At 37.9% G+C, this 24,548-nt stretch overlaps 1 protein-coding gene across 9 annotated transcripts in view; it reads right to left on the minus strand.

The window, feature by feature from the left end:
• The window catches only part of SIPA1L1 (signal induced proliferation associated 1 like 1), a 211,865-nt gene that overhangs the window by 54,239 nt on the left and 133,078 nt on the right, over positions 1 to 24,548 (minus strand). For all 9 annotated transcript variants that reach the window (XM_064658252.1, XM_064658249.1, XM_064658251.1 and 6 more), the window contains 4 exons: positions 22,505 to 24,323; positions 13,164 to 13,294; positions 12,361 to 12,549; positions 5,832 to 6,006 (listed from right to left, as the gene is read on the minus strand). In XM_064658252.1, coding sequence (XP_064514322.1) covers positions 5,832 to 6,006; positions 12,361 to 12,549; positions 13,164 to 13,294; positions 22,505 to 24,002 — 1,993 coding nt within the window. In that variant the 5' untranslated portion in view covers positions 24,003 to 24,323. The remainder of the gene's footprint in view (positions 1 to 5,831; positions 6,007 to 12,360; positions 12,550 to 13,163; positions 13,295 to 22,504; positions 24,324 to 24,548) is intronic.

Consider the following 24,548-nt stretch of genomic DNA (forward strand, 5'->3'; position numbering starts at 1 on the left):
TTAAGCAATTAAGGAACCTCTGACCTCCTTTGGCTATTGGTCTCCCAGCAAATGTCGCAGACCCAAGAGTAAGTTTGTTCTTATTTCCACATGGTTGGAAAGATGTTATACAGTACAAGTTAGGAAGGTAATTTATCTGTATTATTTCATCACAAACACTGAGTTTTATTGACAACCCCATAAATGAAATGTCAATTCAAAGTCCATTCATTCCCTAGATTTTTCATCTATTTAATAATTTCTGTTCTGGTTTTATATTCTTCTCGTGTTTTAGCCAGAAAGTCATGCAATATATAAACATCTAGTACAGAAACCTACCATTATTAGCTAAACTTATAATCTTGTCAAATAAACTCCCACAACTCATATTAATCAACTTCCCTCATTTCCTGCATCAACCACACTACCGCTCTGTTGGACATATATGCTAAATATTACCATAGAATAGAATATGTCCTAAATCAAAAGCGACTCACAAGATCATCCAAGTCCAACTCCTGGCCCTGCACAGGACCATTCCCAAGAGTCACACCATGCCCCTGGGAGTGTTATCTAAATGCTTTCTGAACTCTGTCAGGCTTGGTGCTGTGACCACTTCCCTGAGGAGCCTGTTCCAGCGCCCAACCACACTCTGGGTGAAGAACCTGTTTCCAATATCCAACCTAACCCTCCCCTGAGACAACTTCAGGCCATTCCCTTGGCTCCTGTCACTGGTCACCACAGAGAAGAGAAGCCTGCCCCTCCTCTTCCCCTCCCAAGGAGCTGTAGACTGCAATGAGGTCTCCTCTCACTCTCCTCTTCTCCAGGGCAGTTGGCCTGCATACATTCTGTGTAATCATATTTTATTCAACCCTGAAAGTTGCTGCCACTAAACACATCTGTTTACAGGAGTTAGTCTCATTCATAACACATTCTTGAGCATCTTAATAGCTGAAACCCCTCAGTGTCAGAACTGTATTTTTTTTCTGCTATTTCTGAAGTTCTGCATGCCTGCATTATATTTGTTGTTGCATATATTATTTCACTCTTCAAAATTCTTTCATATAAAATGAACACATCCCTTTCCTACCACTCTGGAATTTTGACTTCCTCCTCAACCCAAGATCCTTTTTTCCAAGTCTATCCTCTTGCCTAGCATTCAAGAGAAAAAAACAGCACTTTTTCATAATGTATTTTCTAAACAATCTGCTTTTCTTTGGCCTAGATCATGGAAATTGGATGTCAGCAAACCCTTATTTTCTTGTATGAAGGTGCAAACTTAATGGGCTGTGGCTTCTCTTGTTGTAATTAAGGGTGGAAAGGGACTGTCTGCTATGAACAGGACAGGGAAAATAGAAGTAAATGAGTGCCAAAACCCCCCCCCAACATAAAAGAATTGACACCATTCAGTGGTAAAAGCCTGTTTCTTATCATCCATTCATGAAAATAAAAGCTTAAAATTCAGAAAGCCTTATTTAAGGTGGGTTTTGTTTTTAAGAAGTTGGCTTTTGTTAGATTCCATCAGGAACTTACCTCCTGCTTACAAAGGAAATCCATATTACATAGTAATGCCAGTCAACTACACAGGGTGAGTTCTCTATCCCTTATACTGGCAAATTTTTTTATTGCAATTAAATTATCCCTGATCAAATTCCTCTTTATGCGGTACAACTTAATTTTTGGTTCTCTTTGGGCCAATCACAACAGAAGAATCTAAGTCATCGTGTCCTTTACCTGATGTTGCTGAAGTGCTGGCATTTGCTGTGCCACAGAGCTTTGGAAAGGCATTCTCATTAGTCTGATTAGAATTAGTGCATGTGTTTGTAAATGCAGAGTTTGTAAGTGCAGAGTGTGTTATGCACCCAAATAACACAAGCTACATCTTTCTTTCTAAATATATGAATTATTGTTACCTTTTCACTCAAGTGATTTGAGTAGTCAATTGAAATGTGGGAAATGGTTTCAAATCCTTCTGCTGTATAATGGGAGAGGGATGATAACTCACCAAAACCTTTCCTAACCAGTATATAGGCTCAGGTGTATTGCAGTCAGATTTTTTTCTTGATGTTGCTTTTACTTCTCAGTTCAAGAGGGGCTGGAAGACTGCCGTTCAATAGTTAGAAGTTCCTCCTGGTGGGGAAGGGCTTGTGCAGGTTTCTAGACTTTGCTCTAACACAGAAGCCCTAGAAGTTCATTAGGAGATCTGGATTCTCTTAGTTGAAGACTCTGACTCCCTCTCAGAGCAATTGCATGTTGAAGAAATCTCCACCTGTTTTTAAATGGAGCTATTAATGACTTGTCGAGGGTCCTAAGAGTCCACACCAGAGTGGAGAACTTGTCTGCCTCATGCAGGAACTGTACACAAAGCTCAGTGAAAGCTCTTCATTGCTCACAGAATCTTTTGGCCTTATTCCTTGTAACAGCTGCAGGGAGCTTCTCCACAAGGCAGAAGCCAGGTCTAGCATTATCGAGATAATCCCATCTACCAATTTAAAAAACTGAGAAATATGACTAAGTGAGGGGGAGGGAAATAAAGTATGCATTACAACTAGAAAATAAAGTAAAATGACTGAAGTTATAATTTGAAAGATCACTGTGATGTGTATGACTTTAAAGTGATGCCTGTAAACTTCCTAGCCATTGTAGGATAGGTGACATTTTCAAGCTCTAATTCCTATCCGAAGTCTGCAGGCTGCCAGGAGATAGACTACTTCCCCTCTGGTAATTCTAGAAATAAACAATCAAAACTTGAAAAGTAGCATCTCTTTTCCACAGTGGCACTGGCAGAGATCCAAAGCTAAAGCCCTTCAAGGATCCAATACACTTAAAAAGGATTTCAGTTAATAGGATGCATGAGATTTCTCCTTTTAAAAAAAAATGACTCTGTTATGGATACTTACCAATTAGGCCCCTAATTCCAAAAAATTTCTAAGAACAGCAACTGTTCTGAAACCGCTTTTTGCTAGAGCAACTTTATTTTTCTAAATTTGCATAAGTTAAAAATACGGTGAAAATTTTCAGAGTACATATACAAATCAGCTCACCTTCATTCAGAGAAAATCTTTCCATATGTCTTACCTCATGCTACTGCTTTCCATAGCTTATAAAGTATTGTCAGAGGTATAGAAACTAGCCAAGTAGCCTACACAGACTTGACCTTTCTTACGAGTCAATGAACAGATACTTGTTTTAAGCACGTCTTTGCAATCAATTGTGCTGACACTGAACAGAATTCTTAGGCAGGAAAATTTCCTGAGTAATGAGACTGCAAAAAGTATTCTAAGACAGTGATCTCTAGCAACAGAAGAGCACAGAGCTGGAGCTCATTTCCTAGCTGTAAACCTAGCTGTTTCAACAAAACCTATAAACCTAAATCACAGTTAAAACCACAACCTCCTTCTTTGCAGGTCTTTCCATGTTTGGGCCATGGCAAAAAGACTGATTACTTAGGGTAACTATCAAAGATGTATCACCTGGCTGTATTCTGCTGTTCACATATTCCCCACATCTGAGATGCATCTCTTGAGATCGTCTCTGGTCTTTAGCATTTTGACTACCACAAGGTAGCTTTTTTGGGGTTGGTTTGTTTTGCTGCTTTGGTTTTTTTTTTCCATTTCCTTGTAGAATATGCTTTAAGTGTTTCTGAATTCAGCTTAGTATTGTGTCCCCAAAACACCTTCTCTTTCATGACATCCAGTCTGTGTTCTGCACATTAGCAGAAAGGAAAACATACCACCATCAAGATCAGTTACAAAAGTTTGCTGCCATTGTTCACATTTACTGCTGTCTAAACCTACTCATTAAGAACTCCTGCATGCTGTGTAGTCCTATGTTTTCTCGGTAAGTCTGCAGACAACATAACTCAAAAGATTTCAGACAATTCAAGAGTTCCTAAGCAGTTCTAGCTGATAAGGCCCCATGCATGTGATCTTGTAAACCCTGACTGAAACAAAACGTAGGAAACCCTTCATGAAAGCAGCAGTTTCCACTCAAGAGGATTACCCTTCCTCTCCGATCACAGTGAAGTGTTCACATAAGCCTTTTTGTATTTTTAGATACAGAATGGAGCTAGGTAGGTCTACTGAGCAGTGTGAAAACCTTAGCAATGTGACCTGCCAGCTCTCAACACAAAGGAGAAATCTTTGTTACAAGAGGACAACTCTCAAAACTGTGAGAAATTCATTCAACTAAAAGTTCACGTTTCCATTCAACAGGTGCTAGACTGTAGTACCAGAACTCAAAACCCGACAAAATTCTTTCCTCGAGTTGGAAGCAACAAGAAAGAACTCAAAACATTTCTGGAAAATTTTGCGGCTTAGAAGAAAATGCAAAATAAGTACTTAAAAGACAGTTACGCTTTCATGGGTGTATGTGAGCAGATGAATCAACTCTTAATCATACAGCATTTACATATACTAGAAACCAGACACCAAAATAAGGGCTAGGTTTTTTTCACGTCTTGACTAAACCAGAAGAAAGGGAAGAGAGGATTTTACTTTAAGGAGGGCAGATTTAGATTAGATATTGGGAAGACATTCTTTACTGTGTGGGTGGTGACACACTGGAACAGGTCACCCAGAGAAGCTAGGGATGCCCCATCCCTGAAACTGTTCAAGGCCAGGTTGGATGGGGCTCTGGCCTAGTGGAAGGTATCTCTGCCCATGGCAGGGGGGTTGAAACAACCCAAACCATTCTATGATTCTATGAAATGCACTTAAGTGAGTAACTACAACAGAGGAAATATAAATACTGCAAGTAAAAGAAAGCAGGCTCAATATTAAATGTGTGTGAAATAGTTATTAATTTAGGTTTAAAACCACAGGTTTTATAATTCTCTGGGGACTGATGATCAGACTGGTCAAGAACAGCCTGAGGAGATGGCAACACTATTCCTGCAGGAATTAAGGACACAGGGTAGAATGGTGGAGCACTGAAGCACAGCGAGTTACTGTATGTGCCCTAGGAGACCCATGACAAGACCACAGCTTTTGCTGCACTGAAGTTGATGAATGCTTTTCAGCTTTCATGAATCAACTCCTTATTTAATTTCCTTTGCCACAAGTGAGCAAAATAGCAAAAGATTTCCATAGGAACTGGTTAGTTCTAATACTCAAAGAAAAGGCATACAGACCAAAATTTACCCCGAGTAATTTAAATAGATCTACAAATTGAATATAGCATGTGCTAGCTGATAAATAGGTATTTCACGTTTGATTCCAAAAGAAGGGAGTTTCTTTTATAGATATGGTCACCCAAGATCATCTCACCACTGTATTTTTGTTGCAATACGTTTTACAGTTAAAGCTGATAATTTAACTGCCAAATCCACATTAATTTCCGTAACTCAAAAGAAAAATCACAGAGGGAGGAATACATTTGACAGCATGACTAAGACAAAACTGCCTAGAAGAAAAACTGCATGCAACAGACATAAGAAAAGCAGCAGATCAACTCGTCAAAGTGGAATGACATAGATGGGTTCTCAAAACGATTGGGTGACAGTCTCTAAGCGTATCATTAAAAGAAAATATGACATATCAACTGTATTGATCATCATTACACAACACACTGATTTGCAGTACCCAATAATGGTTCCACAGTTACTGGTTTCTTGTTGTGGCTTTAGTGGTAATTTCATACCACATTAGTACAAAAATCCAATGATTATCAGAGTTGAGAGACCATATGGATATGGGTCAAATTACATGCATGCTCTGCTTCACTAATAATATTGAGCAACTGTCTTCCTATAGCAAAGACATTCTTTTTAAAAACTCTCTGCAAAGAGGCAGTTAGCAACCATACGATGCATTTTGTTCACTTAAGGGGGGGAAATAATGAAAAAGTCTTACTCTTTGTATCCAGCTGAGCACGATACTTGTCAAATCCCTTGAGTCGAACTCGTTCTCCCAAGAGCTGAAGAAACTCCTCAAAGGCTGGACCTGCTGATTCATTATTATACATTTCCTCTTCTGTGCTTTGCCCGGCTTTGCAGTACATGATACCCACCTTAAGCTGGTAACTTAACTGCAAAAGGGAAAAACATTGAAATCTTATATGTATACCAAGTGATGCAGCAACTTATGTATTGAATTCACTTCCCACCTCTTAATAAACCCAATTCATAAAAAGAAAAAATATCTAATTATCAGTCTAATTTCAAAAGTTAATCTAGATCCAAATACTCTCATTGTTTTCCACTGTAATTGTCTTGATGATGGCATATTTAATCTGAAGATGTCAAAATGCTTTCTAAAGTGAAACAAACATTAATGTTGCTTATTTTCAGGAGGACAACATTGCAACTTGCAAATAGTGAATGTCTTTAAAGGCACTATTTACTAGCACAGATCTTTAAATATATTTGTTCTTTGCAGTTCCATTTTCCCTCTAGTTTCTTATTTGATATTCCTAATACAGCAGAAGCTGAAGATGTGAATAAAGTAATTTTTTACCCAACCATAATTGTGATTCTTCAAAGCAAACTGTTCCCACCAATTACAAATTGATACACACAAAAAAAAGGAGCAAATTGATGTCATGTAAATCTGGACTACAAAAACAAACAGAAAGGAAGAAAGCAGCATCCAGAACCATTTACTGCTGTCTCCAAAACCAATTTCACAGGCAGGAACTCTGATTGAGAGAGCGCAAGGGAGAGCCTTGGAGATTACGCATGTAATTCATCCAGTAGAAATGCATTCTTACTGCTGGGTAAATAATCTTCCCTCCCACACATGAATTTTTGCAGAGGTTCTATTTCAAATAAACACCAAACAGATATGTCAGAGCAAAATCATAAGAACATCTATCAAAACTGGCATGAGATTTACAAGTTCAGGCTACAGCTTAGTGGGTAGTGAAAACAGTTATTTGCAAGAGCACTGCAAGCAAAGTCATCTGAATATACTGTGATTTGCTCTGAGAAGATTCTATCTCAAGCTGTGAGACAATGGATTTTGAACTTGCTAGGACAATGTGGACACATAATTATACTGAAATTCACTAATTTTATGGTGGGATAATTTGAAGGCACTCAGAAGTGGGTCTACTCTGTCTCTAATTAAAGTGAAATTTAAAATTTAAAAACTCCGAAAATTGCAACTTTACTGTATTCTCCTTTACTACCAAAGATGAATTATGACAGGAATATATGTAATGAGTCACAGTTCTAAGCCGTTTCATTTTCCCCACTAAAGAATGTCCCTTATTTTATCATCTGACACACTGACTACCTGACTTGCATCTTCTAAACATGTTCAAATTTCTTATGACAAAATGCAAGTACAGCATAAAATCACAGAACAGTTTGGGTTGGAAGGGACCTTAAAGATCATCTAGTTCCAAACTCCCTGATGTGGGCAGGGACACCTTCCACTAGACCAGGTTGCTCCAAGCCCCATCCAACCTGGCCTTGAACACTAGCAGGGATGGAACATCCACAAGTTCTCTGGACAACCTGTTGAAGTGCCTCACCACCCTCATAGTAAGGAATTTCTTCCTAATGTACAATCTAAACCTACCCTCTGTCACTTAAAACCATTCCTCCTTGTCCTCTCACTACCTGCCCCTGTAAGAAGTCTTGTAGCCCCCTTTAGGTATTGGAAGTATTAAAACTTGAAGCAAAGATATGTATTGGTAAAACAAATACCGAGCACAAGCAAATTAATGTTATAATTTATTATGATGATTATTTATTTCAACCCTCAGTTCACTAAAAAGAATACCAAAAAATCAAGCCAATCATCAGTGCACACAATGCTCAAAATAATTCAGATACAGATGGATGGTACATGGAGGTTTTTTTGTAAAACATTCTGCATGATTCTGTGTTTGATTAAGACGTAAATCTTCTCAGGAATCAAGGAAGATAGATGAGGTTTACGGATGCATTTCTGTGATCTCTGCTTAGCTGGTGAACTACATGATCCCACTCACTGCATTCTTACTGCCTCAGAGAAGCCAAACTTCGTGCCTTTGCCCACAGGGTCACATGTGCCCTCACAGAAAACCTGGTCCAGCTACTGCGGACATGTGGGAAGGGGGAGCCAGGAATGGTGGTGAGAAGGTGGCACTGCTGCTGCTCCTGCCAGAGCGACTGTCATCACTTTCCACATCATCAATAGCAGGCCCTACCTTGGACCATTTGGGCATCTGCTACTCAGATAGGCTTTCTCTCCAGGTCCAAGGAAACAGGATGGATACAAGTGTTTCATGGGACCACAAAACCTTATCTGCACTGCTAAATGCAGTAGTTTCTAGTCATGTTACTTAAACAAATCAGGACAAAAAAAGCCATCCTCATCAACCACACACTATTTAAACTTTAATTTCAGGTGAAGAAAGTATTTTCAAGGACATAAACATAAACGGGATCTGCAGGATTCATGAGCAAGCAAGCAACTGTCCTTTACCACTTTGAAAATGTCAGCCAAGGAAACTAAACAAGGACTATGTGAAAAGCAGGATATGCCTTCTGTCTGTGTTCTTAGATTTGCTAATTTTTGAAAAAAAAAGTTTCCTAAGAACAACACAAGTTGGTATTTTTGAATCAAAAAAACACATTTCTGGAGAAATAAAGGGATGCAGTCCCCATTATTATGCCTCCTTCTGATAAATCTAGGGTCCTTAGAAGTATATTAACTCCAAGAAAAAGATAAAAAAGAAGTCGAAGAATGAATTCTCTTGTGGTAAAACTACTAAAGTAGCAGCTTCATTTGAATAATCTTGAAGTATTTACGTATTTATATATGTAGGAAAAGTGGACTTTAAGTATTTATCTAGCACCCAGTGCAAGACAGCAGAAAGTATATCTTGGATTTAACCAGTCAGCAAGTTTATATTATGAACGGGGAATTATATTAAGAACCAGCTGACATTTTGCAGTATTTCTGCGAATGAGGAATTGCCACAAAGATTAACTTCTACTGGAATAAATCAGTAATTGCCCTGATATTCAAATTTGTAACTCAGATTTGAAAGCAAGCCTACAGTAACTTACCATGAACTTTGTATTCAAGGCAAAGATTAGCAGATGGTAATTATTAAAGAAGCTAGCACAGTCCTAGAAGTGACTGGATTCCTTTGTAACACAGAACCATTCAAATGAATGCATTTTAGTAAATCCAATAAAAGAATATCAAGGTAACAAGCAACGTGGACCATATGTACAGAATGCAGATGTTATCACAACTCTAGCAATCTAAGTAAAGAACATGCAACTTCATGTACAACACCACTACAAAATTAGAGCAAGAAGAATATTCCTATTCTGACACTGAATGACACGTGCAGATATTGAAAGAGTAGAAGAGAGAGAGCTCAGCCGTAAAAGTGATATGAAATTCAGAGAAAATCTGTTGCAGCGAAAGACTTGAAAAGTGCAATCTGTTTAGTTTATTGTAAACAAGACCAACAGATGATTTAATCACTGCATACAAAACCTTTGCTGGGAAAAAAATCTCACACCAAAATGACTTTTAAGATGTAGCAGAGAAAAATATCAGAAGTCTTGAAGCTGAAAGCAGATAAATTTAAATACAGAATTGCAAATTTTTAAATATGAAAACAACCAATTGCTTTAAGACCTCACTCAAATATAAAAAAGACATCTTATTCTAAGCAAAACTGGTGCATGCAAATTCGGCTCAATGAAGGGATTACTGGGTGAAATTTAATGGCTAAATCAGGCTAAGGTGACTTTGCAGACTTAACTCTTAAATTCACAAAACATCTTATTTGCCATATCAAATGGGCACCTGTTCATGCCGTAATGAAACAGTGTGACACTCAGCAAGATGAAGTGAACAACATTCTGTGTACCTAATTAGCAGAGCAGCTGTTACCCATTTTTTTTGTTAGCTTAGAATTGATAAAAAAATGCAGCTTCTAATTAGTACAGAATGCGCTTACCTTTTTCTGTTAGAAGTGTCAAACTGTTTCATTACCACAAAACCAAAAAATACTTTGATGCAGATAATAAAAATTTAACTATCACTTGTCCTTAATGATTTTTCAAAAGTTTAAGTATTAACAGAAAACCATACTATATATCAAACTGTGGGAGCTTAATGACATATAGGATAGGAAATAAGGATAATTTCACCTCAGACTTTTGTTAGATATCATAGAATCATGGGTCGGAAGAGGCCTTCAAGATCATATAGCTTCAACCCTCCTACACTGTGCAGGGACACCTTCCAATAGACCAAGTTGCTCAGAGCACCATCCAGCCTAGCCTTGAACGCTCCCTAGGATGGAGCATCCACAACTTCTCTGGGAAACCTAGGCCAGTGTCTCACCACCCTCACAGCAAATAACTTCCTCCTAACATCTAATCTAAACTTACTCTCAGTTTGAAGCCATTCCCCCTTCTCCTGTCATTACACACTCTTCTAAAAAAGTCCCTCTCCATGTTTCTTATAGGCTTCCTTCAGATACTGGATGGCCACAATTAGGTCATCCCAAAGCCTTCTCTTTTCCAGGCTGAACAAATCCAAGTCTCTCAGCCTTTCCTCATCAGAGAGGTGCTCCATACTTGTAATCATCTTGGTGGCCCTCCTCTGGACTCCCTCAAACAGGTCGATGTCCTTCCTGTACAGGGGACCCCAGAGCTGGATGCAGTGTTGCAGGTGGGGTCTCACCAGAGCAGAGGGGCAGAATTCCCTCCGTCACCCTGCTGGCCACGCTGCTTTTGATGCAGCCCAGGATACGATCAGCTTTCTGAGCTGCAAGTGCACATTGACAGCTCATGTCCAGCCTCACATCCACCAGCACTCCCAAGTCCTTCTCGACAGGGCTGCTCTCCATCTGTTCATCTCCCAGCCTGTACTGATACTGGGGGTTGCCCTGACCCAGGTGCAGCACCTTGCACTTGGTCTTATTAAACCTTGTGAGATTCCCATGGGCCCACTTCTTGATGCCATCCTGTTCTTAGGTGTGTCAACCACACCACTCATCTTGGTGTTGTCTGTAAATCTGCTGAGGGTGCACTTGATCCCTTTGTCTGTGTCACTGATGAAGATACTAAATGACACTGGTCCCAATACAGACCCTTGAGCAACACCACTGGTCACTGATGCCCATCAGGACTCTGAGCCATTGACCACTACCCTCCATGACCATCCAACCAATTCCTTATCCATCTAACAGTCCACTCATCCAATCCATCTCTCTCCACTTTAGAGAGAAGGATGTTGTGTGGGACCACGTCAAAGGCTTTACAGAAGTCCAGATAAATGACATCTGCAGCTCTTCCCTTGTCCACTGATGTAGTCGCTCCATCATAGAAGGCCACTAGGTTGGTCAGGCAAGACTTGCCCTTGGTGAAGCCATGCTGGCTCAAATCAGTTCCATGTGCTTTAGCATAACCTCTAGGAGGATCTGTTCCATGATCTCCCCAGGCACAGGGGTGAGGCTGAAAGGTCAGTAGTTCCCAGGGTACTCCTTTCCACCCTTTCTAAAAATGTGTACAATGTTTTCTCTTTTCCAGTCACCTGGGACTTCATCTCAGTGCCATCACTTTTGAAATATCAAGGAGAGTGGCTTGAGAACTACATCAGCCAATTCCCTGAGGACTCTGGGAAGCATCTCATTGGGTCCTACAGACTTGTTTACATTCATGCTCATCAGGTGATCATGAACCTGATTTTCTCTTACAGTTGGAGGGACCCAGTTCCCATCCTGCTGTCCATCCACTAGAGAGGCATGGGAAGAGAGGTTGCTAGGGAAAACAGGCATACTCAGAGCTGTTAAATGTTACTAATGAAGTTTTTAATCATAATATTCACTTTACTCATGGACTTTCATTTTGCTAAGTCTAAGCTGTATAGCTAATGAGCCTCAGTTCCATCTTTAAAAGACCAGGAGACTATCACCTAATTGAAAACCATTTGAAGGAGAGGCTTAGAATATTTTACCATGTAGTTTGTTTCAGGAGAAGAAAAAAAAACCCAACAAAACAAAAAGAGACAGGCAGTACCCTGGTCATGGCTGAGCCAATACAATACTACAAGAAACATTTAGTTACATGGTAGACTTTTCTTCTTATTATGATAGTAATAAGAAAAACAGAACAAAACTCCCTCCCCCTCACAGTCTTTGAAAACAATAACATAGGCTCTTTTGGCGTAAATTAAAATGAACAACTGCCATAACATTAATCTAAAACTTCACGCTACATAGAGAAACGAACTTGATATCCTATATACCAAATATTCTGTAAACCTTGGGGTTTACATGCAACCCAACTCTCCCTACAGATGACAAGTTTTAGTTTAAATGAGGCATTTCAACAGACTGACTCTAATCACTTAAAGGTAAAAGATAATTTTGCAACTCCTGGCAGTAATCATTTATGTAATTCTATAACTCTGCACTTACCCCTTGTTCATCAAGCTTCATAAGCTGTTCTGTGACTTTTGGAGTGTTGAAGGCCAGCCTTAGACAATGGATATTCAGCTCTGGAACCACATACTCCAGCACCTCTTTTAGGGGCAGTCCCCTGGCTGTGCAATGCTTTGCAGTGGAAGGAATAGCATCTTCCAGCACAGAGCCTCTTAATGTCATGAGCTAAGGATACAAAACAAAAATAGTATATATACTGAATTATGCACTGAGACTGATTAGCAATAGCAGTGGAACAAAATATACTGGTTTTTCAATTTTCAGTAGAGATTAAGGACATTAAGTAATTTCTGTTGGCATGAAACAGACACAAAATGTCACTCACTGATAGCTAACAGTAATCAGACTATTTCAAATGATTCATCGGATTTAAGTTTTACAGGAAACTGCTACGTAGAAAAACTAGTATTAGTATAATATTTCTAACAGAGCACTGAAAAATAAAAAAAGTATGTTTCTCAGGTCTACTCACGGTCACATATAAAAGTGGAGAAAGTAATTTCCCTCCTCTTTGCTTGCTTCTAGCTAATATAGCTCCTATAAGTTTCTCAATCTTTAACCAAAATGACCTTCACATTTTCCTCTGTATTGGATGTTATGGAATAACTAATTTACATATATTCTGTGCCAGATAAACACATGGTGTAATTTTGTCAGGAGGTTCCTGGATTTTACAGAAATCTATTATCAATGCTGAAAAGCACACAAACCCCATACATGCCACCTGGTTTTGCCTGCTTGCTTCTAGCTTCTATTACTAACACTCCTGAAGTGCTTACCTCACTGGTTCTGAATATGATCCGGTAGTTGTACTGAGGTCCATTTTCTTTGATTTCCTCTGGCTTCTCTCTTCTTATACTCACAGCTACTGGACCCAGGTTCTCATCTGCCCCAAAATAGTTCCAGTGTTCTTGCATAGGAGAAAAGAAAAAAAAAGTCTGCCTTACTTCTTATACATCAACTATATTTTCACACTTGACTGTTATACTGGGAATGCAGATATGCTCTTGTTGACTCTATGGAGCTGGCAGTTTAAGTGGTACCAGGATGTTACTCTTGTGCTTCAGTTCTACCATGAGCTCTGTTTATACAAGAAGGCTGAAATTCAACATGGCATCACTGCTTAAATAGGCCTATAACAGGATATACCTCTTACATCTTATATTGACATCTGTTTCATTCACATTGAGCTAAGTAAGTATAACCGATTTCCCTCCTCTTAAAAATAAAAAGAAGGAAGCCAAATGCACTAAAGTGGGAAACTCAACACCCTACATTAAAAGAGAAATGGCAAACAACTGCACTTAGCAAAGGATATAAAATATTTATTTTTGTTTGACTGGTTTTTTTGCTTTTTCCATAAAAGTAATTCAGTTCTAAAAGAGGAAAAATTGATGAAGCTGAGAAAAAAGACTTGTTCATAGTAAAAAATATCAAAGCATAGTACCGCACAAGAAGAAAGCACAAGAAACAAAATGATGAGCATAAATATTTAACAGTGAAGGGTTCAACAACCCTGAAAGTAAATTTAAAGTACTAAAAGTTAAGTTGAAAACTAGCCTAGTAGGGAGGGCAGCAGAGAGAAAACAGGGCTGGCAAAATTGCTTATTAGCTGAACTGCAGACTATTTTGAAATATATTTTTATATTCATTTAACTACAGACATGTAAAGCCAAATTTTACTGAAAAAATACTAGAAAAGCACATTTACAAAAATTAAAGCTCAACAATTTTTGAGATTGTTGTTGAAGGTTCTTCTGTTGAGCCTTCTGAGCATTACAAACTATCTTGACTCATGACAGAGGTACATCACCATTAATGCAGCAACACATAAACAAAACTGCACATATATTAAGTGACAACTGAATTTAAAGTCAAGCAGTGTACAAGAAAAATAAGTCCCATGTCATCATTTTCCATATGCTGCATATATGAATAAATATTATGCAAAAAAATACAAAGAGCTATCTGAAAATTCAGCAATTCAGAGAAATGGGAAATTCAATAGAATGAAAGAAGATGTAACTACCTTGTAAGGAAATGTAACCATACTGCCTCGACTACTACATAAAAATTACTTGTTATTCTTAAAATAATCAGAGCTTTAAAAAAAGAATTTTAGGAGCAGTCTAATATGAGCTATTCTACTATAAAGATAAAATGAAAAATATATTAACATCATCAAGAACTGCATCCTTAAACATAGTAAAAATAGATATTGAACATATTCCATCCAAAGTGAATGCCAGTCATTTTTCCAATTAATAATCACTTGTGGTGATAAAAAGTTGGAAGTCTCATTTTTTACTGTATTTCTTTTAAAAATTATACTTACTGATTCTTGCAAAACTTTCCTCTAACACGTCAAATACTTTTCAAGCAGGGTGCTTTCTCCTTATGAACTTACTTGTGCCCTGGAATTACATCTTTGTCTTCACACAGCTATCCGGCCCTTTAAGCCCTTGGGGGCTCTATTCTACTCTGCTCAGTGTCTGGTATTTTATTGCCCTTTCCTCAACATTTTCCATTTAAGATTTCAAAGCAAGCAAGACATAAAAGAAATATGCTCGCAGCACTGTAAGACTTGCTTTCTACCAAATTCCTCTGCAAGTCATGAGAAGCCAATACCCTCCACAGAAACAATTAAAATCCAAAATTCTTTTAATATCTTGTGGAATATTGTGTAAATACTGGCATTACGGTTTGGATGTCTGAAATAGTTGTGAATGGGGAAACTAGAAATAATTAGATCATTCACATAAGCCTAATTAAATCTTTATACTAGTTCACTGGTATGAGCCCTGTTGTTCAAAATTCCAAACTATCTTACTAGCACCTTAGTTTTTCTTCTTCCTCCATTAAGTAGCTTACTTTTTTCCCCAGGACGTTTATAGCTTACCAGCTTATGGCAGACATGGTCAATGCAGAAGTAACACAGTCTTTGAGAACATTAGATGAATTTTATATTCAAAACCTGAGATAGCTTGGTCATCTCCACAGTAAACTGCTTAGTGACTTAAAAAGAGTGATGTGGCTTTGCTTTTATAATAGAAAGTTTAAAGAAAAAAGATACTGTGGTAATACATACTAGAAAGTTCCAAACATTACATTAGTTTTCTGCATTGACAGCTGCACAAATGGTAAAATTTCTATATCCTATAACCACTCTAGCCTGTAATTAAGATAAAGAATTTTCTCAGGAGAAATTATTTTACCTCTTAAAAACACATTTAGGAAGGCTGGTAAGAGGAATGTTTGAAGCAGCATTAAAATACAGACACTATTCTGTATCATTTGATTAAGCTTTTTAACTAGCTCCTATTGCTTTGGAAAAAAAATGCATGAAGAATTGTGGAATTTTACACTTCTCTGCTAATAGGAAATGTCTTTTATACTCTTTCCCTTCGGTTTGCATAGGGCAGTTATCTTTCTTGCTCTCCTACGCATGTCCTCAGTTCTCTCTTCTATTCACATTTACTACAAGGTTACTCTTTACATTGGTCTTCATTCTTTCTCCTCTCCTCCCCCACATCTGCATTCATTCTGCAAGCTACACTATATATCCCTGTATCTGACTACTGTTCCTTGTGGTACACTTTTTCTTGCATCTCCACCTAATTTTCCACTACATTCTGAATCTCCTTCCATCCAACAATTTTCTCTTTCCTGTTGCAGAAAAGAATTAAAGTGCACAAAGTTTAATATCCAATCTAAAGGTAGCTACTTAAGAGTTTTATTGGGAAAACTAGGGCTACATCACAACTATAATTCAAGAACTTTATGCCAAACATGAATACCATAGAAGTCAGCTTCTTTCTCCACCCCACACAGCAGCTGATTGAAAGCAACATTTCTCAAGCTTGACATTATTTAATTCAAACTACTGTTGAAAAATCTTTTAAATAAAAGACAATCAGAATAACTAGCAACAGCCATAAAATAATTTATAAATCCATACCAAACAGAAATAATTGATTGTACTAGGTCATTAAAACAGACTATACGTATTTTTAAATATTTATCATATAACTCAAAAGATACTTCCAATGAAAGAACCTAAGTGAAAATACTTATTTTCTTGGCAGATATTTATGAGTTTCCCTTGCAAAGAAAATCCAAGTAAATGCACTTGATTTTAGATATCATGTTCATGTGATGTATTCTGTGTAATCAGACTAGAAGTAAAAATCCTAAACATTTTGCATAAGAATGAAACTTGGCATCAAGCATTTTCCTCTAATACTACCTCAGCATTTACAACACTGCAAAACTCTGCCAAGCAGTTCTTTGGAAACAAGAGGGCAGCATTTTCAGAGCTTAGTCCTATAATGTCTGCGGACTGTTGCTCAGGACTAAACTGCTAACTGCAAATTTTCTGCAAGTCTAGCCACACACTTGAAAGGCACCATTTTTTGGACAGAATATGCAGCAATTTAAAGCATTAGAGCAAAGGCTGTTTTTACTGTCTATCAACAGTTCAAGGAAAGCTGACCAACAGCTCATCTGTTATAAAACCAGTTCAGAAAACTATTTTACTTCTCAGTCAAGTCTTTCATTCTAAGTCAGTAAGTAAAAATTTGTCCGAAATGGTAAAGTTAGTGACTACTGCCTGAGGATGATAGAAGCAAAACAGATGCTCTTGGTTCTTTCTATGAGAACCACAATTCCCAGACACAACTGGGGAGACAGAGAAAACAGACTGCTCCTCTGGAGTGATATGTTCTCTTTTCTAAACAGCACTTGGACAAGCTGACAGAAACAAATTTTTCTACCTCTACAGCTTTAATATTGATTATAAATAAGTCTTTAATATCAAGCTATAAATAGGTTAATAAGCATGGCTCACCTTGAAAAATACTTCATTGCTAATAAATGACCCATTACCCAAATGCACAAACATTTGTAAGACTTTATCTGGAATACACATTCAAAGTTTTTTACCCCTGGGAAAGAAATTTAAGTCTCAATTAAGTTATGGCCAGGCATTCAGAATTTCTAAGTAGAAAACATTATGATACTACATAAAACCACTTCTGTCTCAAATACCGTGCCCTGATCTCAATTGGGAAAGGTTCAGAGAAGGGCAACAAAACATGATTGAGGGGAATAACATGATTGAGCCTTATAAAATCATACATAGCAAGGAAAGGGGAGAAATGCAAACTTTTTCACCTAGCAGTGAGACTGTTTAATCTGACCCTAATCTTTACTCTGGAAGCCACCAGACAAAGCCAGTGAAACCTGGATCTTTATGACCAGTGTGGTCAAGCTGCACAACTCCTTGCTGCTGCAGGAGTACTATGAATGCTAAAAGTCTATCCAGAGTAACAGACATGTGGATAAACATCCAAAGATTACTAAATACAAATTATATTATCATCAGGTTGAGAAGTCCATTATCTGTGCATCTCCAGATGCTGGTAAAGTACACTTGGAAAGTTGGCCATTGCCTGAAGATAGGACTAGAAGTTTTGGGTTGACCTCAGATAACTCTTCCCTTCTCTGGGAACTAATTTTATGTCTAGAACCAGCAAGTTCAAGAGTTTTGCTTCTCTCCCTCTTTTTTTTTTTAAATACACTGACACATTGCAGTCAATGGTACAAAAATTATTTGTGTAGGCTAGACAGTTATGTATTTAAGGAAAAAATCTCAATTTCTTCGACAAGAATAAATTTTCTTACATTTCAGTAAGAAGGCCTAAACAACTTGCTTCTCCTTTCTGTCAAAAAATATACTTTCTATCAAAGCTGAAGTTCATCAGCTGTCTTAACATTTATTTTCTTAAAAAATCAGTTGCAAGGTTTTATACTCATTGCCATCATAGCACAAACAAAAACGTTAGAATGGTCCCCAAGGAAAAAGCAGTGCAGAAAGTAGCTCCAAAACAACTGACAGGTAGCATCTAGAAATCCCCTCCCCTGCACCTTACATTTGGTGCCACTATGTAGAAAAGAAAAAAACCCAAACGAGTCCAATCTGTTTTCCATCTGATTAATTCGAAAAGCACCATGTTTAGAGAGAACATTATTTCAATAATCACAGAATTTTTAAGTTTTGCCCTGTGTCAGCTTACTTCAAAACATTTTTATTGTTACTTATGATCTCAGTTGTGTATTTCAGCCAATATTCTGATTTCACTTCAGAGGGTTCAGATTACAAAGCTTCCCTTGCACGCAACTGTGCAGCAAGAGCTGAAAACATACACATTACAGCACAAGTGACAGAGCACACCAATACTGAACCGAAGCCAGTCTTACTCTGTCCAGCTACACAAACTACAAACCCCTTCAATAAAGAGGCATCTTAAAAGAAGGGACTTGATCACATTAAACAGAGATACCAGAAAAGACCCCGTTATCTTAACTAAAACAGGTCAGAAATTGCCTCTAATTGTCTCTTAAGAGAAGAAGGGAAAACATCATGCAAAAAAACCCATGACTGTTGTGTAAAATTCAAATAATGAACAACTTCCTTCAGTAGATTTTTTCCTATGTAGAGTTAACCTTTTTGTTCAAACTTTAATCTTACTCCAAGGTCAAATTTGTGCAACTTTCACAAGTATTTTCTTGCCCTGTCTTCATCCTCTCCCCCTCTTTTTATGCACTAGCTCAGCTTATAAATATCTAGACTCAAAATTTTCATTTAAGTCCTTCTATCAAATATACCTTTCAAAAAAACACCTTTAAATAGTCACCTAGCAAATACATTTTGTATATCATAAGAGTAGTGTTTATTTCCTGTTAGAATAAACATCTCCATGTGAATTAATTCCTTCTGTTCATGAACAGAGAGAAGACACTGCAATTCATATGATCCAGCAAGGTTCATTTCTCTCCACTGAGTAAAAAGGGAATCTGCACAATGAGCTCAGATATAAAGTAAAGGACGTGAATCCAACCTTGGGAAGTGCCATTATAAAGTTCTTTTCCCAATATCTGCACCCTGTAGCATTTTTCTAACCTCCTCTAAACTGTCTCCAACAGTCTGGACACTTGGCCAGAATATTATTTATTGATACCACCACTCTATAGAGGGACCAGTTTCCTTTACATACAAAAGCTCATCCACTTCCATTCACTGAATTTATACAAGATTCATCCATAAATGTCACATGCAAATATTTACACTAACTAGATTAAAATATTTTAATTAATTTGGACCATGTTAGTAATACTGTAAGCTCACTTATACCTCCCCCATACACTGCTAAAATTTGAGATGCATCCATCATTCAAGTAACAATATCTGTAAAAAATGAACTATTGATTTCACGTAGTTTAAGATTTCAGTCGGGTCACTATCAGCATCTCACCAAATCACCTTGAAGAAATTAAAATATAGACTATATGAATGCAATGGTTTTCACTTTTTTCTTTTTTTTTAAGACACAAGATTAACTATGGAGTTTTTTCTTCTTTGTGGCAAGACCTACTTTCCATTAAATCATGCTGACTGGCATCAATAATGATTTTTAACTAGCAGTTCTTTGTTGATACAGTCCCGAACTACCTGCTTTGCTATTTCAAATTGGAATAAAAACAAACTCAGGCTTACAATTCTCTCAAACATCACTTTTTACTCTTTGTAAGCTCTAGGATCACTAGGGGTTCTCTAAATCTGTGAAATTTTCCTGGTTTGAGATCGATAAAATGTGTTGTTGTTGAATCAGAATTCTTTGCTTTATACTTCTAAGACTACAATATTACCCAAGGCCTGCTGATTTGATGAGCCAATCCCACTGAAATTGTCTTTCAGCACTCTTTCCATTTATAACATCATAAAGATCCAACCTCCTCTTTCAGCAAGAAAACTTCCTGCTTCATGTTGTAAAAAAAAAAAAAAAAATTGGTTACAACTGACTTCCTTGATTTTTTTTTTTCCTGTTATGCTGCTTTATCACTATCCCATCTCATCAGCTTAGTCTAAAGTTTGCTTAGGGAACAATGATACTCTGCATGGTCAACAAAATGTGTTTTGCACCTGTAGAAATTTGGGGTTTGGGCATATCTAATGAGGCTTCTGAAGTACATATTTTCAGACAAAAGTCTCTGGTAGAATCAACATCCCTGGCTTGTGCCTGCTGGACTGGACACAAGGAAAGTGAATTTAAAACCCAGTTTTACAGCTTAAGAAAAAAAAAATCACAGCTTCTTCTCTTCCTCCAAACCCACTCCATACACATATGTTTTTATATCTGGCTGCCCCTCATCAATGCCTTTAGGACTAAATTATGTAGATTTTATCTAATTCATCTTAATTACAACTACAAGAAATGGAAATGTAATGGTGACTGTAACTGTAGTAGCATAAGGGTGTGGTTTCCCTTAAGGAGAAGGGAAACATAAATTGCTGTTGCCTAAAGGCTGAAATTCCTTCCATTCACACCTCCTTCCTCTTCTGCTGTTCACTCTCATTGCTCCCCTGGCAGTAGGGCTTTGATACTTCTCTGACTGCAAGGAAAGATAATATGCCTCACCAAAACCAGAGAGAAATAACCATGCAATAACCCCCAAATTTATTGTGATGGCAAGATTTCTTCTGGTTAGTAAACTCAACTGGCTTATCATGTTTTCAGAAAACAAGAGAAATACAAGTACAAGGGAGAGGAATAAAATCTTCCCCTTTTACTGATGAAATGCTGGTAAATCAGGTCAGCTGTAGCGTGAAACCGCACCTTTAGTTGCTGATCACGAAACTCAGAGTGATAAGGTATCAAATTGTTCCAAAAGTAGACATATAGGAAGGTAATCATGGACAAAGGTCTCTAATCCCAGGGTCTCCCCTCCAAATATACCTCATCCTATATCACACATCTGGTTTACTGCTCCCAGGAAACCAATATTTTTCCTAACTTCTTTGTCTCCAAAGGATGTGGATCAACACTGTCAAAAAACATGCAGCAAAGGCTACTGCTCAGCCCTAGAAAAACTTCAGAAAGAGGAGACCGGAAAGAGTAACAAGAGCCACCCCACAATGCAGGGATAAAGAGGTGAGAGACGGACATATTTTGAAGGCAAGAGAAAAATGGGAGATGAGATTATTACCAATAACATACAGTTAAGAAGTTATAGGGTGATTTTAACTGACTTAATTCTAACCAGGCATCCCTATTGTTTTTATCCGCAGGAAACAAGCTCTTTTGAGATGCGTTCACTAAAGAGAAGAAAACCAGTCCTGATCATTGGTAAGTAAGGAAGGAGCACTCTTCAGGTCAGTCAGACCAGTTCTATCCATCAGGAGATACCACAGCGAGGCACACAAACCTGCAGACAGAACTCAAACTTTAAAGGACTTTGGTTTGCACTCCCTTTTTGATCGTTTCCAGAATCAGGAAGAACAGACAGCGAGATCTTTATCTTATGGTGCCACCATCACTTTGGTGAGAGGGGTATTTGGTTAAAGATTGGGCTTTGCTGTTTTCTACGGGTCAAAAAACTTTGGTCTGTTATTTGGGGTTTTTTAATCCCTCCCATATGCCTCCAAGGGAAATTATAATCCTTGGTTTCACAGCAGAACCATGTGATAAAAAAAACCTGTATTCTGGCTTTTCAAATATGTTGTTGTCATTGCAACATGGATATATGTTGTTGTTGTTGGATATATGTGTTTGTATGCTGATATTTATACAGCGATAGTTTGTGTCTACAAAATCTGACAGATTAGAATTTTCTTTCTAGAATGATGGCTATAATGAAAATAGTGAGTGAGGAAGACAGAATTTTATCTTTGTTTATACTGATTATTTATTGTTAGATGCACATTCCACTAAATCCTCAGTACATCAAGTCTTGCTACGAAAGGAAGAAAGTTCTTCTATTTTACAATTTTATTTTCTGGTTTTTAATCTTTCAAATGTCAACCTCTGCCCCCTCCCAAGAATAACAAAGCTGTGTTTCAAGACATTTATAATTTGTAGCCATTTCTGTCATATATATCAGTAATAAAATCCTCAACATTCTTATACTCCAACACTGTGAAAGACTATTTGATATAGCACGTAACGTGCATAAACATACCATGCTTAAGCACTGGTGATTAAAGACATATAATTCTTGCAAATACTATTAAACATCAACTGAATTTTGCATGTCTGTTCAAGGAGAAATAAAATTTACCTACCTTTCTGGTAGAAGAATTTTCGGTAATAATATGCACCAAGGTCTACATGTTCAACGATGTATCTCTTCACTCTGTCTAGATGTAAAATCAGATTCTCCTTGGGAACTTCCAGAACTGCAACTCCGGCATTTGTGCAATGAGAACTCAGAGTCGACTCAAATGAGGCACTTTCACACCCACTGAAGGAACCTGAATTAGATTTGGAAAGGCTGATCTTCCTCTCCCCTTCCCCACCAATCTCATTACGAAAATAAGGACAACTCATCACTAGTTCATTGCTTTTATCGTCCCCCTGGTCCATATTGAGACTTCCTTTTGAATTCAGGTCTTCAGTGCTGCCCATTGGAGAATTGAAACTTGCAGAATGGGACAAGGGTCCAGAGACAAGTGATGCTACAGCAGCAGCAGATGCACCTGTTGTTGTGTTCCTTCTTTTAATAACATTATGCCTGTTGATCGCTGCTTCATTTAAATCAAATAAAATACTCTGTACATCATAATGAGCGAAACACTTTGGACAAGTCCAAGGCTTGATGCTATCTTCTGACCTGTTATCTTCAAGATCTGAAGACTTCCCAAGTTCCCCTTCACCTTTGGCATTGCGCAGCTTACGAAAAATAGATGAATCGCCTGTCTCTGATTTTGAGCGTCTCTTGAGTGGTTTCTCCCTTTCCTTAAAGAGTCTCAGGTTTTCCCTTTGAGTAATAGGTCCATCTATCACATCTAGAGAGAATCCTGAACCTTTGCTTCCACTGGCAATCAGGAGCTCACCAAGCTTAGCTGTGCCTGGGCTTCTCTGATCAGACTTTTCGTCTTTATAGCCCTTCAGTAAGTCAAAAAAACTTTCCCCTGAAGTTCCCTGCTTATCTATGGAAGATGTGCTGCCATACTCCCTGTGCAGAGATGGGCCAGATTTAAACGTGGGTGAAATACATTCATCAAAACTATCCACATCCAGCTCACTTATGGTAATGTCGCTGTTGCTGCGCTGTCGTATTCTGCGAAGAGCTTTCCTTGGGGAACTGGGATAGCCATCAGGTGTAAGAAATCTGGAATCTAGATTCTCAGATTGTCTGGTCTTGTTTTTAAGTGTGCTCTGGATGCTCTTCAACATGACAGAATCACTAGCGTTCAGGTTAACAGAACTTCCCTGACTCCCAGGACTGCTTTTAGAAGACATGCTGTCAAGGCAACTTGACGTTTCAATATCTTGACTAGATCTGCTTGTTTCCTTGATGTTCTCCTTCCTTGGGGGCCAATCAGCAATCCTTGCCCTGACCCCCATTTTGGGGACTCCAGGAGTAGAGGTAACATGATGGGAACTCTCATTGCGAGGAGGTCCAACCGGCGCCATGACTGCAGATCCTAAGCTGCCATTCTGTGACCTAAAGCGTCTCATATAGAAATCATCCGAGTGGACTTTTGAGGTGCCATCTGTTCCAACTGATACCCCAGTGGCAACAGCCCTTTCGGTCTGGGACCGCTTCAAGCTGGTCATGGTCTTTCAGTATGTTCAACCTTAGTAAGTTCCAAGAGAAGACACAGTCATTTCTGCTTTTTAAATGCACAGTTCTCTTTTGGAGAATAGTCTCCAAAATATACAATGGTTGCATGAGATCTTAATCATGGATACTTAAGGACACAGTTAAATGCGGGATGTCCAGAAAATTCAGATATTCAGTAGGTTTTGATAAGTAATAATTTCCTTGAACTTCTGCATTTTAAGAAGTAGCCATGATCCAATACATTCAAATTGCTTTAACATCACTCGCGTTCCAAAATGTCAGTTGTAATCCCATCATTTATGCTTCTTTTAAGCCTAGAGTAGAAAAAAGAGAGATAAAATAATTATTTATTTAATAATATATAAGTTTTTTGGTAACTGAAACTATCAAAATAATTATTACACATAACTAATATTTTTAATAAACATGCTTTTAAATCCTGTTGATCATCATCTCAAAAGTGCAGAGCTGTGTTATATAGTGGTGAGGAATTTTCTAAATATTGTTAGGTTGCCTTCTGAAAACTTCCAGATTTTTAT

Source organism: Pseudopipra pipra, chromosome 6 (assembly GCF_036250125.1).
Source record: "Pseudopipra pipra isolate bDixPip1 chromosome 6, bDixPip1.hap1, whole genome shotgun sequence".
NCBI lineage: Eukaryota > Metazoa > Chordata > Aves > Passeriformes > Pipridae > Pseudopipra > Pseudopipra pipra.